Genomic DNA, 18448 nt, shown 5'->3' with positions numbered 1-18448 from the left:
TCATTGCAAATGGCAAGATTTTGCTTTTTTTATGGCTGAGTAATATTCCATTGTATATATACTGCATCTTCTTTATTTATTTGGGCTCCTTCCATAATTGGGTTATTGTCAATAATGCTGCTATAAACATTGGGGTGCACCTGTCCCTTCAAATCAGTATTTTTGTATCCCTTGGGTAAAAGAGGAGATTTTCATTCTGAGCTTCTATTCTCCAACAATGAGTCCTTCATAGTGGTGATGGATCATGGAAATGTGCCTGCATTCTTTTCATTCTCTAGGGCAATTGTTCTCAAAATGTAGTCCCTAGACCAACAGCGTTGATGTCACCCATGGCTTGTTACAAATGCAAACTCACAGACCCCCACTCCAGACGGCTAAATCAGAATTTCTGGGCATGAGTCTCAGGAAACTGTGTTTTGATAAGCTTTCCAGATGATTCCAATAAGCGCTAAAGATGAACATTAAATTTTGAGAAACTCAGAGAATAAATGAATTCCTCCCTGTTCTCACACTAATAGTTTAGGTTGGATGATTGCATGGATGGAGAAGCCATTTATAGAATTGGGAAGACAGGAGGGACAAGTTTGGTTGGAAATCATGAATCTGGGTTTGTTAAATTTGAAGTACCTATGGGATACCCAAGTGAAGATATCTGGAGACATTTGGATCCTCTAGGTCTGGAGCTTATAGGGAAGGACTGAGCTAGGTAAATAAATATGGGAGTTGTAGTTGAGGTATGAATAAGACTGCTCAAGATAGGAGGCCTTAGAGAAGAGGGGGGCCATTGACATACCCTAAGGAATAGCATTATTTAGGGAGAGTAGGGAAGAGGTGCTCAGACAAAGGAAAATCTGAGGACATTCTTCCTTTTGAGTGACTTGCATTGGACCATTCATCTAATCTTCCCCTTTGAATTATAAGCTCTTTAAAAGCAAGGACTGTGTAAACTTTAATAGGTCCCTCAAACAAAAGTACATTGCTGCACAGCCTGTGAATAATTAGTAAATTCCTACCAGAGCTCTGCTTTGCAGTAATCCAATGTGATCAGGGTCACCAGCAAGATGTTTCCCAAAAAACTCTTATATAATTTCCCGATGGACAGTGTGGCAGATTAAAAATAAGTGAATAAATAAAGGGCATCATGCGTAATCCACTGATATCCATGCTAATCACATTAATCAGAGTGAATTAATTACACCTGAAAACAGATGCAAAGTTAAATTCCTTATAAAATCAATTCATTAAACTCATATTGGAATGCACAGTCAACAACCCCCATGTTTAGAAACTATTCAGCGTGATTTGTGGCAACTTCTGATTTACTAACAAAACTGCTTAAAACATTTTTAAAGGCAATTACAATTACTGTCTGGTATTTGATGGAAAGAAATCTAGTCAGCATTGTCCCTCGTGTGTCAACTGTCACAATTTTCTAAAAATTTTGGGGCAAAAAATAGGCAGGCTCTACTATTTGCTAGCCTCGATTAGGGTTAATTCAATGTGTGTCTGCAAATAATAGTGTTTAATGTAATCTCTCTAATTACAGATAAAATGCATTTTCAGTCATGCTCATCACTGACAGTATTTTGGGATAAGTTAAACTGACAGCTGCTTTCTAAAGGGAAGGAAAAAACAAACCTTCCCTGGGATTGTGTTAATTTTCTCTCTCTCTTTCTTTTCTTTTCTTTCTTTCTTTTTTTTTTTTTACAATGAAGTTCAGAAAAATATGAAACTAGACCTTTGGCTCTAGGTACCAACTTTGAAATGACATATGGAATTGGGAATTTGATATGTTTTCCATCTCTTACTGAATGAATATCTACCTTGAATTCACTCAAGAAGCATTTTTTAAGGGTTTCTAGGGAAGCAGACATTGTGCTAGGCACTAAGGAGATAAGGAATAATTCTATCAGAGCTGCTCTCCACAAATGGCCCCATGAGCCAAGTCAAGCATCCTACTATACTAGATATGACAGTCACAGTTCACTCTATTTACAGCCCCTTTAGAGTGAGACTATTCAAGACAGTATCTTCTTTTTTTTTAAAGACTTATTTATTTTAGAGAGAGAGAGAGAGAGAGAGAGAGAGAGAGAGAGCAGGAGGGGGAGGGGCAGAGGGAGAGAGAATCTCTGACAGACTCCCTACTGAGTAAGGAGCCCATTGTGGGGCTCAATCCCATGACCCTGAGATCATGACCTGAGCTGAAATCAAGAGTCGAATGCTTAACTGACTGAGCTACCCAGACACCCCAAGTCACAATATTTTTGAAGGGTCAATGCATATTCTTCTTCAACCACAGTTGATTGGACCAGAGATGTCTCAAGGTCACTTTATTCACAGATTGTTCAGGGACCTACAGTTGGCCTAGGAAGAAAAGTTGAGCTAAACCTATTAGATTTTCTCTTTCAGGACTAGGAATTGGAAAATGCTGAATAAGATTTGTTAGCAGCAAAAGTGAAATTAATAGGTGATAAGAGAGAAACCATAAGAAAAGAATTAAGACCATGAGGGGGCAGGCAGCATTAGTTCTACAAGGTTATGAAGAACTAGAAATACAGGACCTAGTTCAAAGCTTAATGAATCAAAGAATTAATAAATAAACAAATACTTGTGACTTAAGATATATTTGGCTTATTCGGTAGCCTCAAAATATGAATGATTCATACTGAGTCACTATTCTTATTATTCTTGACTTTTTTTTTTCTTAAACTATACTGCAGATGGACTATGTTTCTTGCATCTTATATGTCTTATTTGGGAGATAGTTCAGCTTTGAGTAATGAAAAAACTCAAAAAAACAATGGTTTAAATGGGGAATTTATTTCCTTTATGCCAAGTTTAGACACAAGCAACCCAGGGCTAAGAGGGTATCTCTTCTCAAACAAAGTAAAACAAAACAAAACCCAAACCAACCAACCAAACAACAACAACAAAAAAAAACCCTAAAAAACAAAACAAAACAAAAACCCAAAAAACAAAAACCCTCTGAGAGCCTTTCTCCTTCCAACTTACTTTTCTCCAATCCCTAGGAGGTACCCTTATCTCCATAATCTAAGGTAGCATCCATGTTCCAGATGGAAGATAGAAAGGGGAATAAACAAAGGGCAAAAGATACCAGTTGTTGCTTAAGACAGTTTTCTAGAACCCGGGAAAGTCCTCTATGTGATTTGTGGTGGAAAGTAAGAAAAACATCTAAGTTCCACTTCTGGAGTGACACAAGATATAGAGATGACACCAGAAGTACAGCAAGACAGTCCATTAAAAGAGCTAAATAAACAGAAATGGAACTCTGAAGCTGGAACTAATGTAAAAATTGTCAGAATTTGCAGGTATCTGAAGTATTTGGCTTTTTCTATTCATAGATTAGTGAGTTTGAAACAATCTCTTCTAGATCCTAAGCAGAAGAGGCCCCAGCTAATATGTGGGTTACAATACATATCAGATATATTCTAAGACTGGTAGGATGTATAAGCTATCCTAAAATATTACCTATCAAGATACTACTCTTGATTCTTCTCCAACTTGAAATTTCCACCCTATAGGGCCATGTTCTGGGGCCAGACAATAATAATGTCTCAGAAGGCCATTGTCAAATGCCATCTGGAAGGAGAGAGTGACATATAGAGATAGTAACCAGATGACACTTTTACTTACATCAATTGACTTACATCCACCTACATGGGCCAAGACCATGTCTCGCTACAAGGAAGTCTGAGAAGTGTGTTTATCCTGAGCAACTATGAACCTGGTTAGATATTCTATTTCTACATAGAAAGGTTTGGCAGCTTCTTATAAGCTTAAACCTACCCAGTAATTCCACTCCTAGTTTTCTCTCGAGAGAAATAAGACATGGTTCACACAAAGACCTATAGATAAATGCTTATGGGAATTCCATCCATAATTGTATAAAGCACAACAAGATGCCATTTTATAACCACTAGATTAGCTAAAATGAAAAATTCTGATGAATACAAGCATCGGGGAAGATCTAGAACAGTAGGAATTCTCATACATCGTTGAGAGTGTAAACTGGTACAAGGCTTTTGAAGCAAAATGGTATATATAGTAAAAGAGATCTGTATACCCCATAGCCTTGCAGCTCTACTTCTTGGTAAGCCCAAAGCAGTGATTCAAACTTTCATATACATCACAATCATGTGGAGGGCTTGTTGAAACAGATTGCTGAGCCCTACCCCTAGAATTTCTGATTCAGTAGGTTTGGGGTGAGGCCTGAAAATACGCATTTTTTTAAAAGATTTTATTTCTTTATTCATGAAAGACACACACAGAAAGAGGCAGAGACATAGGCAGTGAGAGAAGCAGGCTCCATGCAGGGAGCCAGATGTGGGACTCGATCCCTGGACCCCAGGATCACACCCTGGGCCGAAGGCAGGCATTCAACCACTGAGCCACCCAGGCGTCCCACATTTCTTTCTTTCTTTCTTTCTTTCTTTCTTTCTTTCTTTCTTTCTTTCTTTCTTTCTTTCTTTCTTTCTTTCTTTCTTTCTTCTTTCTTTCTTTCTTTCTTCTTTCTCTTTTTCTTTCTTTCTTTCTTTCTCTTTCTTTCTTTCTCTCTCTCTCTCTTTCTTTCTTTGTCTTTTTCTTTCTCTTTCTTTTTTTGAATTATATTTATTTGTTTGAGAGAGAGTAAGAATAAGAGAGATCATAGAGGGAGAGGGAGAAGCAGACTCCCCACTGAGCAGGGAACCTGATGTGGAGCTCCATCCCAGGACCCTGGGATCATGACCTGAGCTGAAGCAGATGCTTAACTGACTCAACCACCCAGGCACCCCTGAAAATTTGTATTTCTAGCAGGTTCCCAGGTGATGCTGATGCGGTTGGTCCTGGGACCACACTTTGAAAATCATTAGTCTAGAGAGATTCTTGCCTATGTTTATCAGGAGATGTGTACAGACAATGTTCATAGTTTTATAGCTTTTATTTATTTTTTTTATTTATTTTTATTTTTATAGCTTTTAATATCAAGAACGTGGAAACAACTTAGATATCCATTGACAAGAAAATGAACCAAATTATAATGTACTAGAAGAAGTACTATAGAGCAGTGAAAATAAATTAGAGCTATATGACAGCATAGATAAACTGCAAATACAATTTTGAGCAAAGTAACTAACAAGTCGCAGAAGAATATATACTTCATGATACCACTAATAGAAATTTTTAAAAATGTAATTCTAAACAGTAAGTTGATCAGGAATGTATACATATGAAACAATCAACCAAAATTCAGGCTGATGGGGAGAAGAGAGAAATACAACTGGAGGAGCACAGAGACTCCAACTGTTCTTTTGCCAAATGGTATGTTCATAGTTTTTTATAATATTAATTTATATGTTTAAACAATTTTATGATTTATAATACTAAGCAAAATAAGTCAGTCAGAGAAAGACAAATGCCATATGATTTCACTCATATGTGGAATTTAACAAACAAAGAAAATGAGTAAAGGTGGGGGAGAGAGAAGGACAAACCAAGAAATAGACTCTTAACAACAGAGAACGAACTGATGGTTACCAGAGGGGAGTGGGTGCGGGGGTGACAATAGGAGATGAACATTTTTGTACACATTTCCTGATAAACATAGGCAAGAATCTCTCTAGACTAGTGGTTTTCAAAGTGTGGTCCCAGGACTGTGGCATAAGCATTACTTGGGAACTTGCTAGAAATGCAACTTATCACGTTGAAAAAAAATTAACAAAATGATTTAAAAAAAAAAAGAGGCAATAAAATAAAAAAGTCACTTTAAAAATAATTTTTATAATTATTTTTTGGCTTTAAATCATTTCCATTTTTGTGTATATATTGTACTTTATTCTTTTTAATCAGCTTTATTTTTCCAATTTTATATTATTTTAATTTTCCATAGAATCTTGGCAATATAAAAAGTAAAATCACAAATATAAAGGATGTACTTTTTAATTTTTTAAATAAAAACCCTAAGTATGGATAAATGGACAATGAAACATATGCAAGCAGCTTTGTTAGGTAGTATACTAACATATGTGTTTTTTCTATATACTTAAAAAGGAAGAAGAAAGAGTTGGGAGGGTTCAAATGATTGAAGTTTGCTCTGAGTATAAAGAGCTCTTTACAAATGTAAAGAGCATAAAGAGAAATGATCCCAGAAGGGGAGTAGGGTTTCATTACTATAGGATTCTTTGGGGGGCACCTGGTTGGTTCACTAGTTGAATGTCTGGTCTGCCTTTGACTCAAGTTGTGACCCCTGGGTTCTGGGATTGAGTCTCACCTAGGGCTCCCTGCAGGGAGCCTGCTTCTCCCTCTGCCTATGTCTCTGTCTCTCTCTCTGGGTCTCTCAAGAATAAATAAATAAAATCTTAAAAAAAAAAAAAAAGACTTTTTGGGTATAGGCCTGGTATAGGCCAAAGTTAGAGACCTAGAGACAAATGGTAGAGGCCTTGAGTCAAAAATTCTGAGGGATGAGTAGGACAGGTGACAAATTTGACAGGAAGGGAAATTAGGTTGAGTCTGAGTCTAGGGTATTAGCTCTGGTATCTGTGAAGAATTCCTCAGCACTTGTTGATGAGCAGTAAATGATGAGGGTAAATGATCCCTGTGCTTCAGAGAGGAGCAGGACTCTAAAAGACGAAGCTAAAGAAAGGTCGCCAGGGGTTGTAGAGATATATTGACATGTGTTCAAATCTAATAGGATCTTGGACAAGGTACTTAACCCTTCCCAGCCTCTCCCCATTTTCAGGCTGGGATAACACCACCATCTCAGAAGTAGTAAATATTAAATGAGATCATGTATGAAAGTATTTACCAGAATGTCTGATACACACAGTGGATGTCTAATAAATATTAGACCTCTCTTCTCTTCCCCTCAAATCAAATGCCCTTAGAACCCCAGCATGAAGGACGGCCAGCATCATAGCAGGTAAATGGAGAAGGGGCCATGATCATTGGGCTCATTGATGGAACCATGAGATGGGCAGAGACAAAATAAAAATAAAGCAAGAATGATACTGTCCTTGCAACACTAGCAAAACAGAACACCCAAGCAAGAAATATCATCTGTTAGTGCCACAGTGCAACTCAGAGATAGCCCTGAGGAAGAAATTTCTGAGGCATTTTTTGAAGAAATTTTGTTCGTGGTAAAAGGTGTCAGATAACAAAAGGTGCAAAAATCTTCTTTGAAATTTGATGGAATTTTCAACCTGTTGGACAAAAGATGGCATTTTTCAAAATGTATTTGGGTGAGATGATAGACCATTTGATACTCTTAGATTTTAGTCCTTTCCATTTGTAGCAAAGTCTTAGAACAAAGGTTTACAAACAGCTTGCTCACGAAATCACCTCAGGTGCCTTCTCTTCTGAGAGAGAAATGGGGATGGTCTGATATTGGTGCCTGAGAAAAAAAATGACTTGTACTTGAAAAGCATGTATACCATACTTTAAGCTCAAACGTCAGTAACAGGTAGCTCAGAGAATTGAAAGCAGAGTCCCGCAAAGATATTTATACACGCATGTTCATAGCAGCATTATTCACAATAGTGTAAAGGAGGAAGAAACGCAAGGATCCACCAACACATGGATAAGGAAAGTGTAGTATGTACCTACAATGGTATAGTATTCAGCCTTAAAAAGGAGACATACTACAACATGGATGAATCTTGGGGGCATGGGACTAAGTGAAATAAGCCAGACACAAAAGGACAAATACTGTATGATTTCCCTTATATGAGGTTTCTATAGTAGTCAAATTTGTAAACACAAAAAGAATGGTGGTTACCAGACCTGCAGGAGGAGTGAATGGGGAGTTACTTTTTAAAGGCTATAGAGTTTGAGTTGTGTAAGATGAAAGGCCATTGGTAAAACAACAATGTGGATGTACTTAACATCACTGAACTGTGCACTAAAAATGGTTAAGAATGTAAGTTTTATGTGGATTTTACCCCAGTTAAAAAAAAAAAAAAGTCAACAGTTAGCTTCCTTTGTTGTCTTTGTGCATTTAACTTATGGAAATTTCAACTATAAGCACCTGCCCCTTATGCAGTCTTGAACTTCCTGCCTCTCTCCTTGTTCAAACCAGACTTTTGCCTCTGGAGTCCCCAGAGAAGAAGCTTATTAACCCTCTGTTTTTTCCTCCTTTGCCCAAGTACCTATGTTTAAATTCATTCCACCCTCTCTCTCATTCTTTTCTTACTAATCACACTGTATGGTCGAGGAAATGGAGGCACTGCTGAGAAGCAGGAAGAAGGTTTGTCCCCTAGACTAAACACAGCACTTAGATGGCATAGAAAATTCTTTGTACATGAACTGTTGAATTAAATTGGGAGAGCTCCACATTGTTTTGAGCCTTCAATATACACACACACAAAATAGATTTGCCCTAATCCAGAATAAATGATATTTGGGGTAGAGTTGAATGAAAGTTGCATTTGCACTGCCCACGGAGAGAGGTTTCTAGGCAATATAGAGTAGTGGTGTCAGCAAAAAGGCAGAGAGTACTGATCAATCTTGGAGAACTCTAATCCTGATTCTTGTAAATTCTGGTTCATAAACAACTGATATCCCATTATCTTAATAAAGGTAAGTCCTTAAAGCCCTTAAAGAATACTTTTAGGCAATCAATTATTAGCTTAATTTAATATATATGTGTAAAACATATAAATATATACTATATTTAATAATTTATGATTGAAAGAAAAATAGCTTCAACACTGTGCATGTTTGCATCTCCTCAAAGCACGCAGCAGTGCTTTGTCCACAGGAAGTAGTCAATACATGGTTATCGAATTTAGAATGTCCTTCTTCCCAATCAGTGAGGTTTAATATATTTCCAATTCAGAATGCCTATTAATTTTTCAGCATTAGTAAGCCTTCAGAAAAAATCCATTTGGGGATGTGTTTAAGAGATCACAGCAAATACTATCATATACATGATGAAGAGAATACTGTTAAAATGAAGCATGCTTATTTAACACACCGGTAGCCATTGATAAAATGTAATTTAATTTAATCATTTAAATTTACATTGTTAATGTACAAGAGCATTTCTTTCAAACCACAGGTTAACACACACTAAAGAGCAATGCTGTTAGAAGAGCAGAGAAACTTTGGAAAACTCTGCTGTCTGAAATGAAAGCAAGGCACTCTCCATTAACAGCTGGTGGATTCCTGATTTCCGCCCACAGAAGGCATGTTCGCACTGAGAGAGCTCTCCCACAAGGGAAGAATCACCTGCTTTAATTCTTGCTGTCCTCTTCTGAGCTAGTTTGGTCATCCACTCTGTATAAACTTGTGTGTCAACATCAAGACAAAAAAAGAGAGTTGAGTTGATGGATTACGTGGGAGGCTCTCATAGTTCTTACAACTATGGAAGACAGAAGAACACTGGCTATCACCTTTATTTTCAACACTAGTGTCTGGACCTAAAACTAAAAACCTTCATTCTTTCCAACCAACCAATCAATATCACAGCTAAAAAGTCTTTTCCTTAAATCTGATGGGTGTAAAAATAAAAAGTAACAGCATTTCTCCAGGGCTCTGGTTTTTCTGTTTGTTTTGTTTTTCTTTTATGGACATGACAAAAAACAAGGATTAACTTTCCAATACTAATGGTGCACCAAAGGGTTATGTATGCACAGTATTTCTAATTTATTCAAATTCAATTTGAATTTGGTCTGAAGCTACCTTGTATGAAATGTTAGCTTTCCTGATATTTAATAATGTTTATTATGTTTGCATATAAGCTCAAAAAATTAATGCAAAAGTACTACTTTACTCACGGTTATCAGGTAAAATGTAAATATTAGTGGTTATTTTTAAAAGCCTGTTTTCCTATAGATGCAATAAGTTGAGTAAAAACACTATAGAAAGGAGAAGTAGGTCCTGGTCTTGATTCTGGTATTGGCCTGTTGGACCTTGGGCAATTTTTACTTATCGCTGGGTCCCGGTTGTCTCCTCTATGAGTTTCAGAGGTGTGGGGGACCAGTTGACAAGTCAGGCCCCTGCAAAGTCTAATGTTCCAAGGGCCTAACATTGCAGACCCTATCACCTGGATATAAAAATAATAATCTTCCATAAAAGCTCACACAAACATAATACATGATCAAATATCAGAATGACTCTTGGGGCAGGGGGGAACCAAACCATATATGCTTTGCTATCTGGGTTATCCTTTGCAGCAATTAGGCAATTCATTTGGCATTTGTTTGATTGTATAATTTAATGACAATATAAACAGCATAGTTTTGTTATTTTTTTCTTTAAAAACACTAAAGCAAAAATGATTTAAAGCTAACAAAAACTACTGTGACATCATTTTGACATTCAAAGTTTGTTTCTTAGCAAAATGGCCAAAGATATTTTGATTGATACAGAGTATATAATATAAAGACTTTTAGACCTAAAAATCTTCAAACATTATTCGAATTTAGCAAAACATAAGCAAAATTTTAATATCAAAGTGCTAAACAGTACTGCCTTAAAAGTCACTGCAAATGAATCATAAAATAACTGCATGGGAAGTAACATTTATTGTACAAATGGTTAATAAAAAGACACATTATAAATATATATATGTAACCTGCTATATTTATATATATATATTTGTTTATTTAATTTCTAATTGGTGTATCCAAGTTACTGTGAACACCCCATTTAAGTACTTTGTAACTCAGCTTCCAGGAGCTGGTGGTCTTGCAATAAATACAGGCAAAGCTATTACAATATAACGTGCATACAAATGTTTATACAAATAAGGACACTATGCAACAAATTATCTCATAGTAATATGGCATCGACAGTATAAACATACAAAAGGGAGTACGAACACGGAATGTTGAAACGCAGCCCACTAATCCTGTCTAGTAGTCACATTCATACTATTATTTTTTAAAATAAGACTCGCTTGCTCTCCAAAATTGTCCTTGTCACCAATAACAAAAATTAAATTATATATATTTCAAAAATCTTATTACCTCTGGTGTTTACCCTGTATGATCAGTTCCTACTTATTTGTATGTTCTTATTTAGGAATCAAACCCTTGAGACTCACTGGATGCTCCTGGGGCTTCTGAATGAATGTGCCAGTCAGTTGCTATTAACTGAAGCAACTTTAGGGAACTCTGTCTCAGTTGATGGAACACAACCAACACAGCTGTATGCAATCCATTTTATAATCTGAGCCCCTTTCAGGACAGCTGGGCATCAGGGCAGAGCTCTGGATCCACTAAGAGTGGCCTAAAATCTTGGATGGACCATTCCTCAGAAGCGCTCTACAGGGCAGGTGGACAAAGCCTCTGCTAGGAAAATGAACACGTGTCATTTGCCAATATGACTGCCTCCTTTTTATTTCCATATAAAAGAAAGGAGAGTTCATAAACAAGACTTAGTAAGACAGCACTTTAAAAATTGCACTTGTATATGGAAGCGAACAGCCATTATCATTTTGCTATGTCTGATTTATAGGTAATCCTCATCTTTCACCATTTGTTAAAATAAAATAAAGGAAGAAAGAAATTAAAAGAGAGAATTTCTGCCTTCTTTGCACCACATACATACCCTTGATACAGGAAGTGTATTCTAAAGATCAACCTCAAGACACATCCTACCCTGGCGAACAACCGTTGGCTGTTCTTGTTTTTAAATACAAAGCAACTATAATTGTATTCCCCAGAAAGAGTTTTAAAACAGTTATATTATCCTTTTTTTTTTTCCTGCTCGGATAGCATTGTCCAAAAGTGCTTTGTTAGCAATTTCTTAGAAAACCCTCATGAACTCTACCCTCCCCTCCCACACCAACCCCAAAGCCTAAATATAAAACACAACCCCAACACAATACTCTGCAAGTTTTCTGGCTTTAGGTTGTAAGGAAAAGTGCCAGAAAAAAAAAAAAAGTCTTTTCTACAGGAGCTGCTTTTTCTCTTAAGGAAGGACAGAAAACGATAGGTGTCCAGACCCATTCCTTTGCTGCTTAGCAAGTAGGTGCCAGGCGGCTCCCGTTCAGAAAGGCAGGGTGTCCAGGAAGAGCTTGTCGATGATGGAAGGTGGAGACACCAAGTCTTCCAGCTTCAGGTAGAAGATGCGCTGGAGGCCCAGGGTGCAGATCTTGCGCAGTTCTACCAAGGCGCCCAGGACCTTGGGCTCGCTGGGCTCCAAAGCCTGTCCCTTACTCTGGTGGTCTTTCAAGCTGCTTGTGATCTTGTTGCATAGCTCCTCCACTCTCTTTGGTTCTTTTAACCCATGTCGTTCTGTAGAGGGATACAAAAGGGCAAGTTTAGGAGGATGTTACATCTTAAGAGACTTTGAGTTTTCTTTATTTTTGCTTTTTTTTTTTTTTTTTTTTAATTTTAAGTAGGCTCCACGCCCAACATGGGGCTTGAACTCATGACCCTGAGATCAAGAGTTGGATGCTCTCTACTGCTTGAGCCAACCAGGTACCCCATCTTTTTTTTTTTTTTAAGATTTTATTTTATTTTATTTTATTTTATTTTTTTTTAAGATTTTATTTATTTATTTGAGAAAGAAAGAGAGAGAGAGAGGAGGAGAGAGAGAGAGAGAAACAGACTCCTTGCTGAGGAGGGAGCTTTACGCAGGACCCTGAGATCATGACCTGAACCAAAGGCAGACACTGAGCTGACTGAGCCACTCAGGGGCCCTAGGCATCCCCATCTTCTTTTTAATTTCTCATTTTAGCAAATTTTTTTAAAATTTAAATTTTATTAATTAACATATAATGTATTATTGGTTTCAGAGGTAGAGGTCAGTGATTCATTGGTCTTATATAACACCCAGTAGACAGCCTCATCTTAAGAGACTTCGAATCCCAAATTGAGGTCTGTGTCTTCTACCAGTTGGGATGGCATTTTAGAATCCAAGTGCCTCCATCTTAGAGGTAACTCATAGCCTTTGTTATCAAATGGCATCAGGGTTCGAATCCCAGTCCTACCACTTCCTCACTGTGTGCTCCTGAGTTAGCCTCTGACTTTCTGCGCCCCAGGTTCCTTATAAAGTGAAGATAATAACTGTCCCTAATTTAGGGTTTCTGGGAGGACCAACTTAGGTGAAGCACACAGTTCCTGGCACATAGTCACATTGAATGAATGACAGAGTGGTTATTACTTTGCATACATTATCCTATAAAAGTCCTATCAGAAATCAACTCTTTTTTCAGAGTGACAAAGAAACACATCGAGGAAAGTGAATTAATGTCCCCATCTGTTAAGATGGGGAAGGGGGATCTGTAAGTTCCATTTGCTAATGCAGGGGCTGCCCCACAAGACCCAGCACAAAGCACATTCTTATGTTTTCATGCTAACCAGCATTGAGAAGAATCCAGCTTTTCTTTTCCCTGTTTTTCACTCCCCCTTGAAACACCTATTGTCCTACACCTGGCACTCTGTACAAAATACACGTGTCTTCCTGCTGTGGAGATGGAAAAGTCAAAGAGAAGGGAAGAGGCCCTGAAAGAGGCACTGCAGGGACTTTACAATGTAGCAAGACATGAACACCTGTATCTGATATTTTATAAAACAATATACAAAGTGATCCACATGTTAAATATTATGATCTCCCATTTTATTTTAATGTTAAGTGATTTTCCCAAAGTCTAAATTTTGGCTGCTAAAAGCTGCTAAACTGATCTGAACTCAGTTTCCTGAGGCACATTTTGTCCTCCTGCCACAGAGCAATGTTGCATCTCTAATCAGAAAGGAGCATCACATCCAGTATAAACCACTCTGCTCTCCCTCAACATTTAGATACCAAAGTCTCTTTCCTGAGAGAAGGTCTTGGCCCTAGTTAGTCAGGGTTTGTATCTCTAAGTATATTTACACGTAAAACAATAATTCTCATGAGATTGAAGACATCCTTCCAAAGGGAAATCAAGCAACAGTGTCTAATTTTTCCCACGTTTATTTTTTCAGTTGGGGATATATGCTTTCTCATTTTTTAAAATTCCAGTATAATTAATGTGCAGCATTATATTAGTTTCAGGTGTACAAAAGTGTTCAGTGATTCAACAATTCTATACATAACTCTGTGCTCATCAAGATAAGTGTACTCTTAATCCTCTTGGGGATATTTTTGTTAGGGAAGTTGTTTCCTTAAAACAAAAAAAGTCAATTAGCAAAATGGAGCAATATCCAGACATTTTTTTTCCCCTCTTGTCCTAAATCAAAGGAGGCCCAGGGACCAGGAGATCTGCATTCTTCCATAGGTTTAAGGCTTATCTTAAAAGGAGGAGGTTGGATTTAATGACCTCTAAGGTCCCTTCTAGCTCTGATGTGTTATAATTACATTAAATTACAACCATGAAAATTGCCAGTGGCATCTCAGTTGGCTGTAACTTGTGGGTGTCTCATCTTGATGCACCATAATATGGAGAAAAGGGCACTGGATGTGTAGTCAGACGGAGCTGGGTTCCAGTTTTGGTTCTGTTACTTACTACTAGCCATGTGACTTAATCTCTTAGGACCATGTCTTTGTAGGAAAATGGGGATTACAGGGTGGGTGGTAGATACACAAGTCTTTATTGTATTCTTCTTTATTCCTTTCTGTGTACCTCTTTTTAAAAAATATTTTATTTAATTTTAATTTTTAATTTTTTTAAAGAAGAGTATGCACGTGTATATGTACACATGTGTGTGAGAGTGGGCGTGAGGAGGGAGGCTGGTGGGGGAAGGGCAGAGGGGAAGAGAGAATCTTAGGTAGGCTCCATGCCTGGCTTTGAGTCTGACTCTGGGCTCCATCTCACAACTCTGAGATCACAACCTGAGCTGAAATCAAGAGTCGGACATTTAAGCAACTAAGCCACCCAGCTCCTCTCCCCAAGATTTTATTTTTAAGGAATCTGTACACCCAATGTAGGGCTCAGACTCACAACCCTGAGATCAAGAGTTGCATACTCTATGGGCTAAGCCTGCCAGGTTCCTCTTTTCTTTGTGCCCTACATACTACACAAAACATTGAAAGAAGAAGTATAGTTATAATAAAACCTACTTCCATGGGTATTGACAGGCTCAACTAAGATGATGCTACCAACTTTCTACCAACTGCAGAGTGCTCCATGCATGGTACAGTCAGCACCTGCAACAATGCCTGACAAACAGCAAATGGTTGGCAACCACAGGTCAAACAAAAGGCAACAAAGTCCCCTACTTCTCAAGCTTTGCAGTGCATGATTTTGCTTCCCAGGAACTATTAGCTAATCAGCCTAGGTGCAAACCTGTCCTCTATGTTTATCTTTACTATATACGTAGTCTCTCTGTTTAGTCTCAAAAGACACACCCAGGAGTGACCTTCAAGGGAAATTTTGCCTGCAACGGTGTTCCTTCTAAACTCTTATTCCACCTCCCTCTCCCCTTTGCCCCTGCCACCAAAACAGAAAAGCAGACTGCAAGTTTGGCAGTAAACTTCAAGAACTGTAAAATGTTCATAGCCTCTGCCCAAGTAATCCCACTCTTGGGAATTTATCTGAAGGAAAAATTCAGCAGAAGAATAAACTGTATGCATGAAGACATTTAGGGTTGCAGTATCTATTTAAAAAACTGGGAAAAAGATAAGGGGTGGAAGAAAAGGGAACTATTAAGTCAAAAATGGTATATGCACATAAATGTAGGCATCAGAAAGGACAGATATGAAGGCTGTCAAGCAACATGGAAAAACATATATCGCATAAAAGAAAGAACAGAATATAAAATGGCATCTAAGCTGGGATGACATCTATGCAAAATTTATTTCTGCATATAAAGAAGGGTGAACAGAAACAGAAAAGTGAGAATATTTATGAGATTGTCAGATAACTCTTTTCCTTTCTTTTAAAATTCCCAAGTTAGCAGTATTTGTATATTAAACTGTTAACATAAAACAACCTGGGATTTGGTCTCTCTAGTAGCTGTAACATGCTCAAACAGTCATCTTGCTGATAATAATGTCTATTAATACTGAGCTATGGCAAATTAGGTTCCGAACCTAGGGAGGGATGCTTTTTCCCAGAATAAAATAACCAATCTATTGATTTAACATGTGCCTTCTTTTCAGTGCCCATGTCTTGTGTTGCATTCAAGATCCCATATTCGTTTTCAGGATAAAGAAACAGAGAATGGTATTGGCTGGATTTGGGGAGGGGGTTGATTACAGAACCTTATAACTAGACTTTCTCATGGCCAAACTCACAGAAGGTGCCTCAGAGTTTTCCCTGCTCTCCAACCAGTTGTGACTGCTCAATAACTATGGCAACCATTATTTATTCAGTGAATTCAAGTGGAGATCGATACCTCCCTGCCAGCTGGATCAACCCTAGGCCTGGAATTCCTTGAGGAATTCAGAGACACTCCTGTTAGAAGCCAAAGGCACCTTCTTTGTTGTTTTGAACAGCTACTGGATTTGTGGTTTCTTTACTTTTTCAAAAGGGCTGAGATAAAATTCAGTCTCCATGCAAACTACTGCCAGCAGCCAGCAAGATTTCCAAATCACTAGGGAGTCACTAAGTGGCTGGGACCTTCCTAGTAATCTGAAATTCCTTAAAACCCCAATCACTGACGTTTTCATTTAAGGACTTCTTTTCTTTTCGGTGTCTGGTAAACATGGTTGCAATGCTGATATACAGAGACCTCATCAATTCTGGGGGAAATTGGACATTTGGATTTCCCCCTTCCTAGAGAATCACACACAGATTTTAGTGTATGATCTTTGTCCACCATTAAACAAAACAAGCCCTTCGGCATTTCTTGCTCTTTGATCTACATCATTTTTATCTAATACGTCAGTATTTAACTCAGCTTTCTGTATCCAAAACTTTAAAATGTATCTTATAGAAATGGTTAAGTAATGAATTTACGTGTCACAATCATAGAACATATGTGTTGGAAAGGATTTGAATCATTTAGTTCACACTCCCACCCAAAACAAGAATCCCTACCATGAGAGGTCACAAAGAAAGTGCCCGACCACTGGAAAATAACAATAGACTTAGTAGCACTTTATATTATACTCTTCTACTTAGATTATTTTATCACACTCTCTCAATATGCTTGTGAATCAGGTAGGACAAAGATGATCTTTACTTAATAGATAAGAAGGCTGAGAGGCTCAGAGAGTTAAGTAAGTGACTTGCCCACAGTCAAAATTAGCAAATGGCTAATTTCTTTTGCTCAAAGTCCAGGCATGTTTCTATTATACTGGGATGCCTTGAACGTCATATTAGGATGTTCTTCTTTATCCTGAGATGATTTCAGCCTCCCTATAACTCCTGACTTTCTGTGTACCTATTTAACTAACTGATTAATTACTTCTTTCAACAAATACGTACCAAGTGCCCATTCTGTGCCTAGCAATATTATAGCCATTGGGGAAGAGCAGTGAACAAAACAGATGGACAACACTGACCTGTGTGGTGTTAGTATCCAAAGAAACTGCTGAATTCCTATGCAATTTTAGCTATCCATGCCACAGACCTCTCTGCTGAGAGAGGAACGGAAGCAGGTGGGAGGTGGAGAGAGAGGAGGGAGGGAGAGTGGGAGGGGGAAAGGGAAGGAATGGGAGAAAGCAAAGAGGGTGGGAAGAGGGAGAGATCCAGTGAAATAATAGAGCTACTAAGATCTGTGCTCATGTTTTTCCCTTTTCACCTCGTTAAGAGCTACTTGTCCTTTAGATTACGGATCAAATATTTCTTCAAGGCAACTTTCCTTTTTACTCCCAGTTTATTTATTTATTTTTTTAAATAATAAATTTGTTTTTTATTGGTGTTCAATTTGCCAACATACAGAATAACACCCAGTGCTCACCCAGTCAAGTGCCCCCCTCAGTGCCCGTCACCCAGTCACCCCTACCCTCCGCCCTCCTCCCCTTCCACCACCCCTAGTTCGTTTCCCAGAGTTAGGAGTCTTCCACGTTCTGTCTCCCTTTCTGATATTTCCTACCCATTTCTTCTCCCTTCCCCTCTATTCCCTTTCACTATTATTTATATTTCCCAAATGAATGAAACCATATAATGATTGTCCTTCTCCGATTGACTTACTTCATTCAGCATAATACCCTCCAGTTCCATCCACGTCGAAGCAAATGGTGGGTATTTGTCATTTCTAAAGGCTGAGTAATACTCCCAGTTAGATCATGCTCTCCTATGGCATTCTATTTTTTTTCCCTTTCAAGGATATAACAGGTTAGAATCAGATATCTATCTAACTCTTGCCTGCCTTCTCCATTAAATGTAAGCTCCACAGGGGCGTGGGCTGTGTTTGCCCATCATTACACCTCCTGAGTACAGAGGAGACACCAATAACTATCTGTTCAGTGAATATGTACACAGAGGAACAATGACCTGTAAAATATGATTAAATGAATACTAAACACATAAGCTGCTCAGAATAAATATAGAAGTTGGTAGTTAATGAGCAGTAGACAACATTCACAAACTCTAAAACCTACCACATTACAAGCTTTGGAGTCAGACTTCCTGGAT

General features: G+C 38.0%; 1 protein-coding gene across 4 annotated transcripts in view; it reads right to left on the bottom strand.

The window, feature by feature from the left end:
• Positions 1 to 8973: 8973 nt before the first annotated feature.
• The window catches only part of NR4A3 (nuclear receptor subfamily 4 group A member 3), a 40352-nt gene continuing 30877 nt past the window's right edge, over positions 8974 to 18448 (bottom strand). For all 4 annotated transcript variants that reach the window (XM_072842090.1, XM_072842087.1, XM_072842088.1 and 1 more), the window contains one exon: positions 8974 to 12236. In XM_072842090.1, the coding sequence (XP_072698191.1) occupies positions 11989 to 12236 (248 nt within the window). In that variant the 3' untranslated portion in view covers positions 8974 to 11988. The remainder of the gene's footprint in view (positions 12237 to 18448) is intronic.

This window comes from Canis lupus, chromosome 10 (genome assembly GCF_048164855.1).
Source record: "Canis lupus baileyi chromosome 10, mCanLup2.hap1, whole genome shotgun sequence".
Taxonomy (NCBI): domain Eukaryota; kingdom Metazoa; phylum Chordata; class Mammalia; order Carnivora; family Canidae; genus Canis; species Canis lupus.
This window is presented reverse-complemented; position numbering and strand designations above follow the sequence as displayed.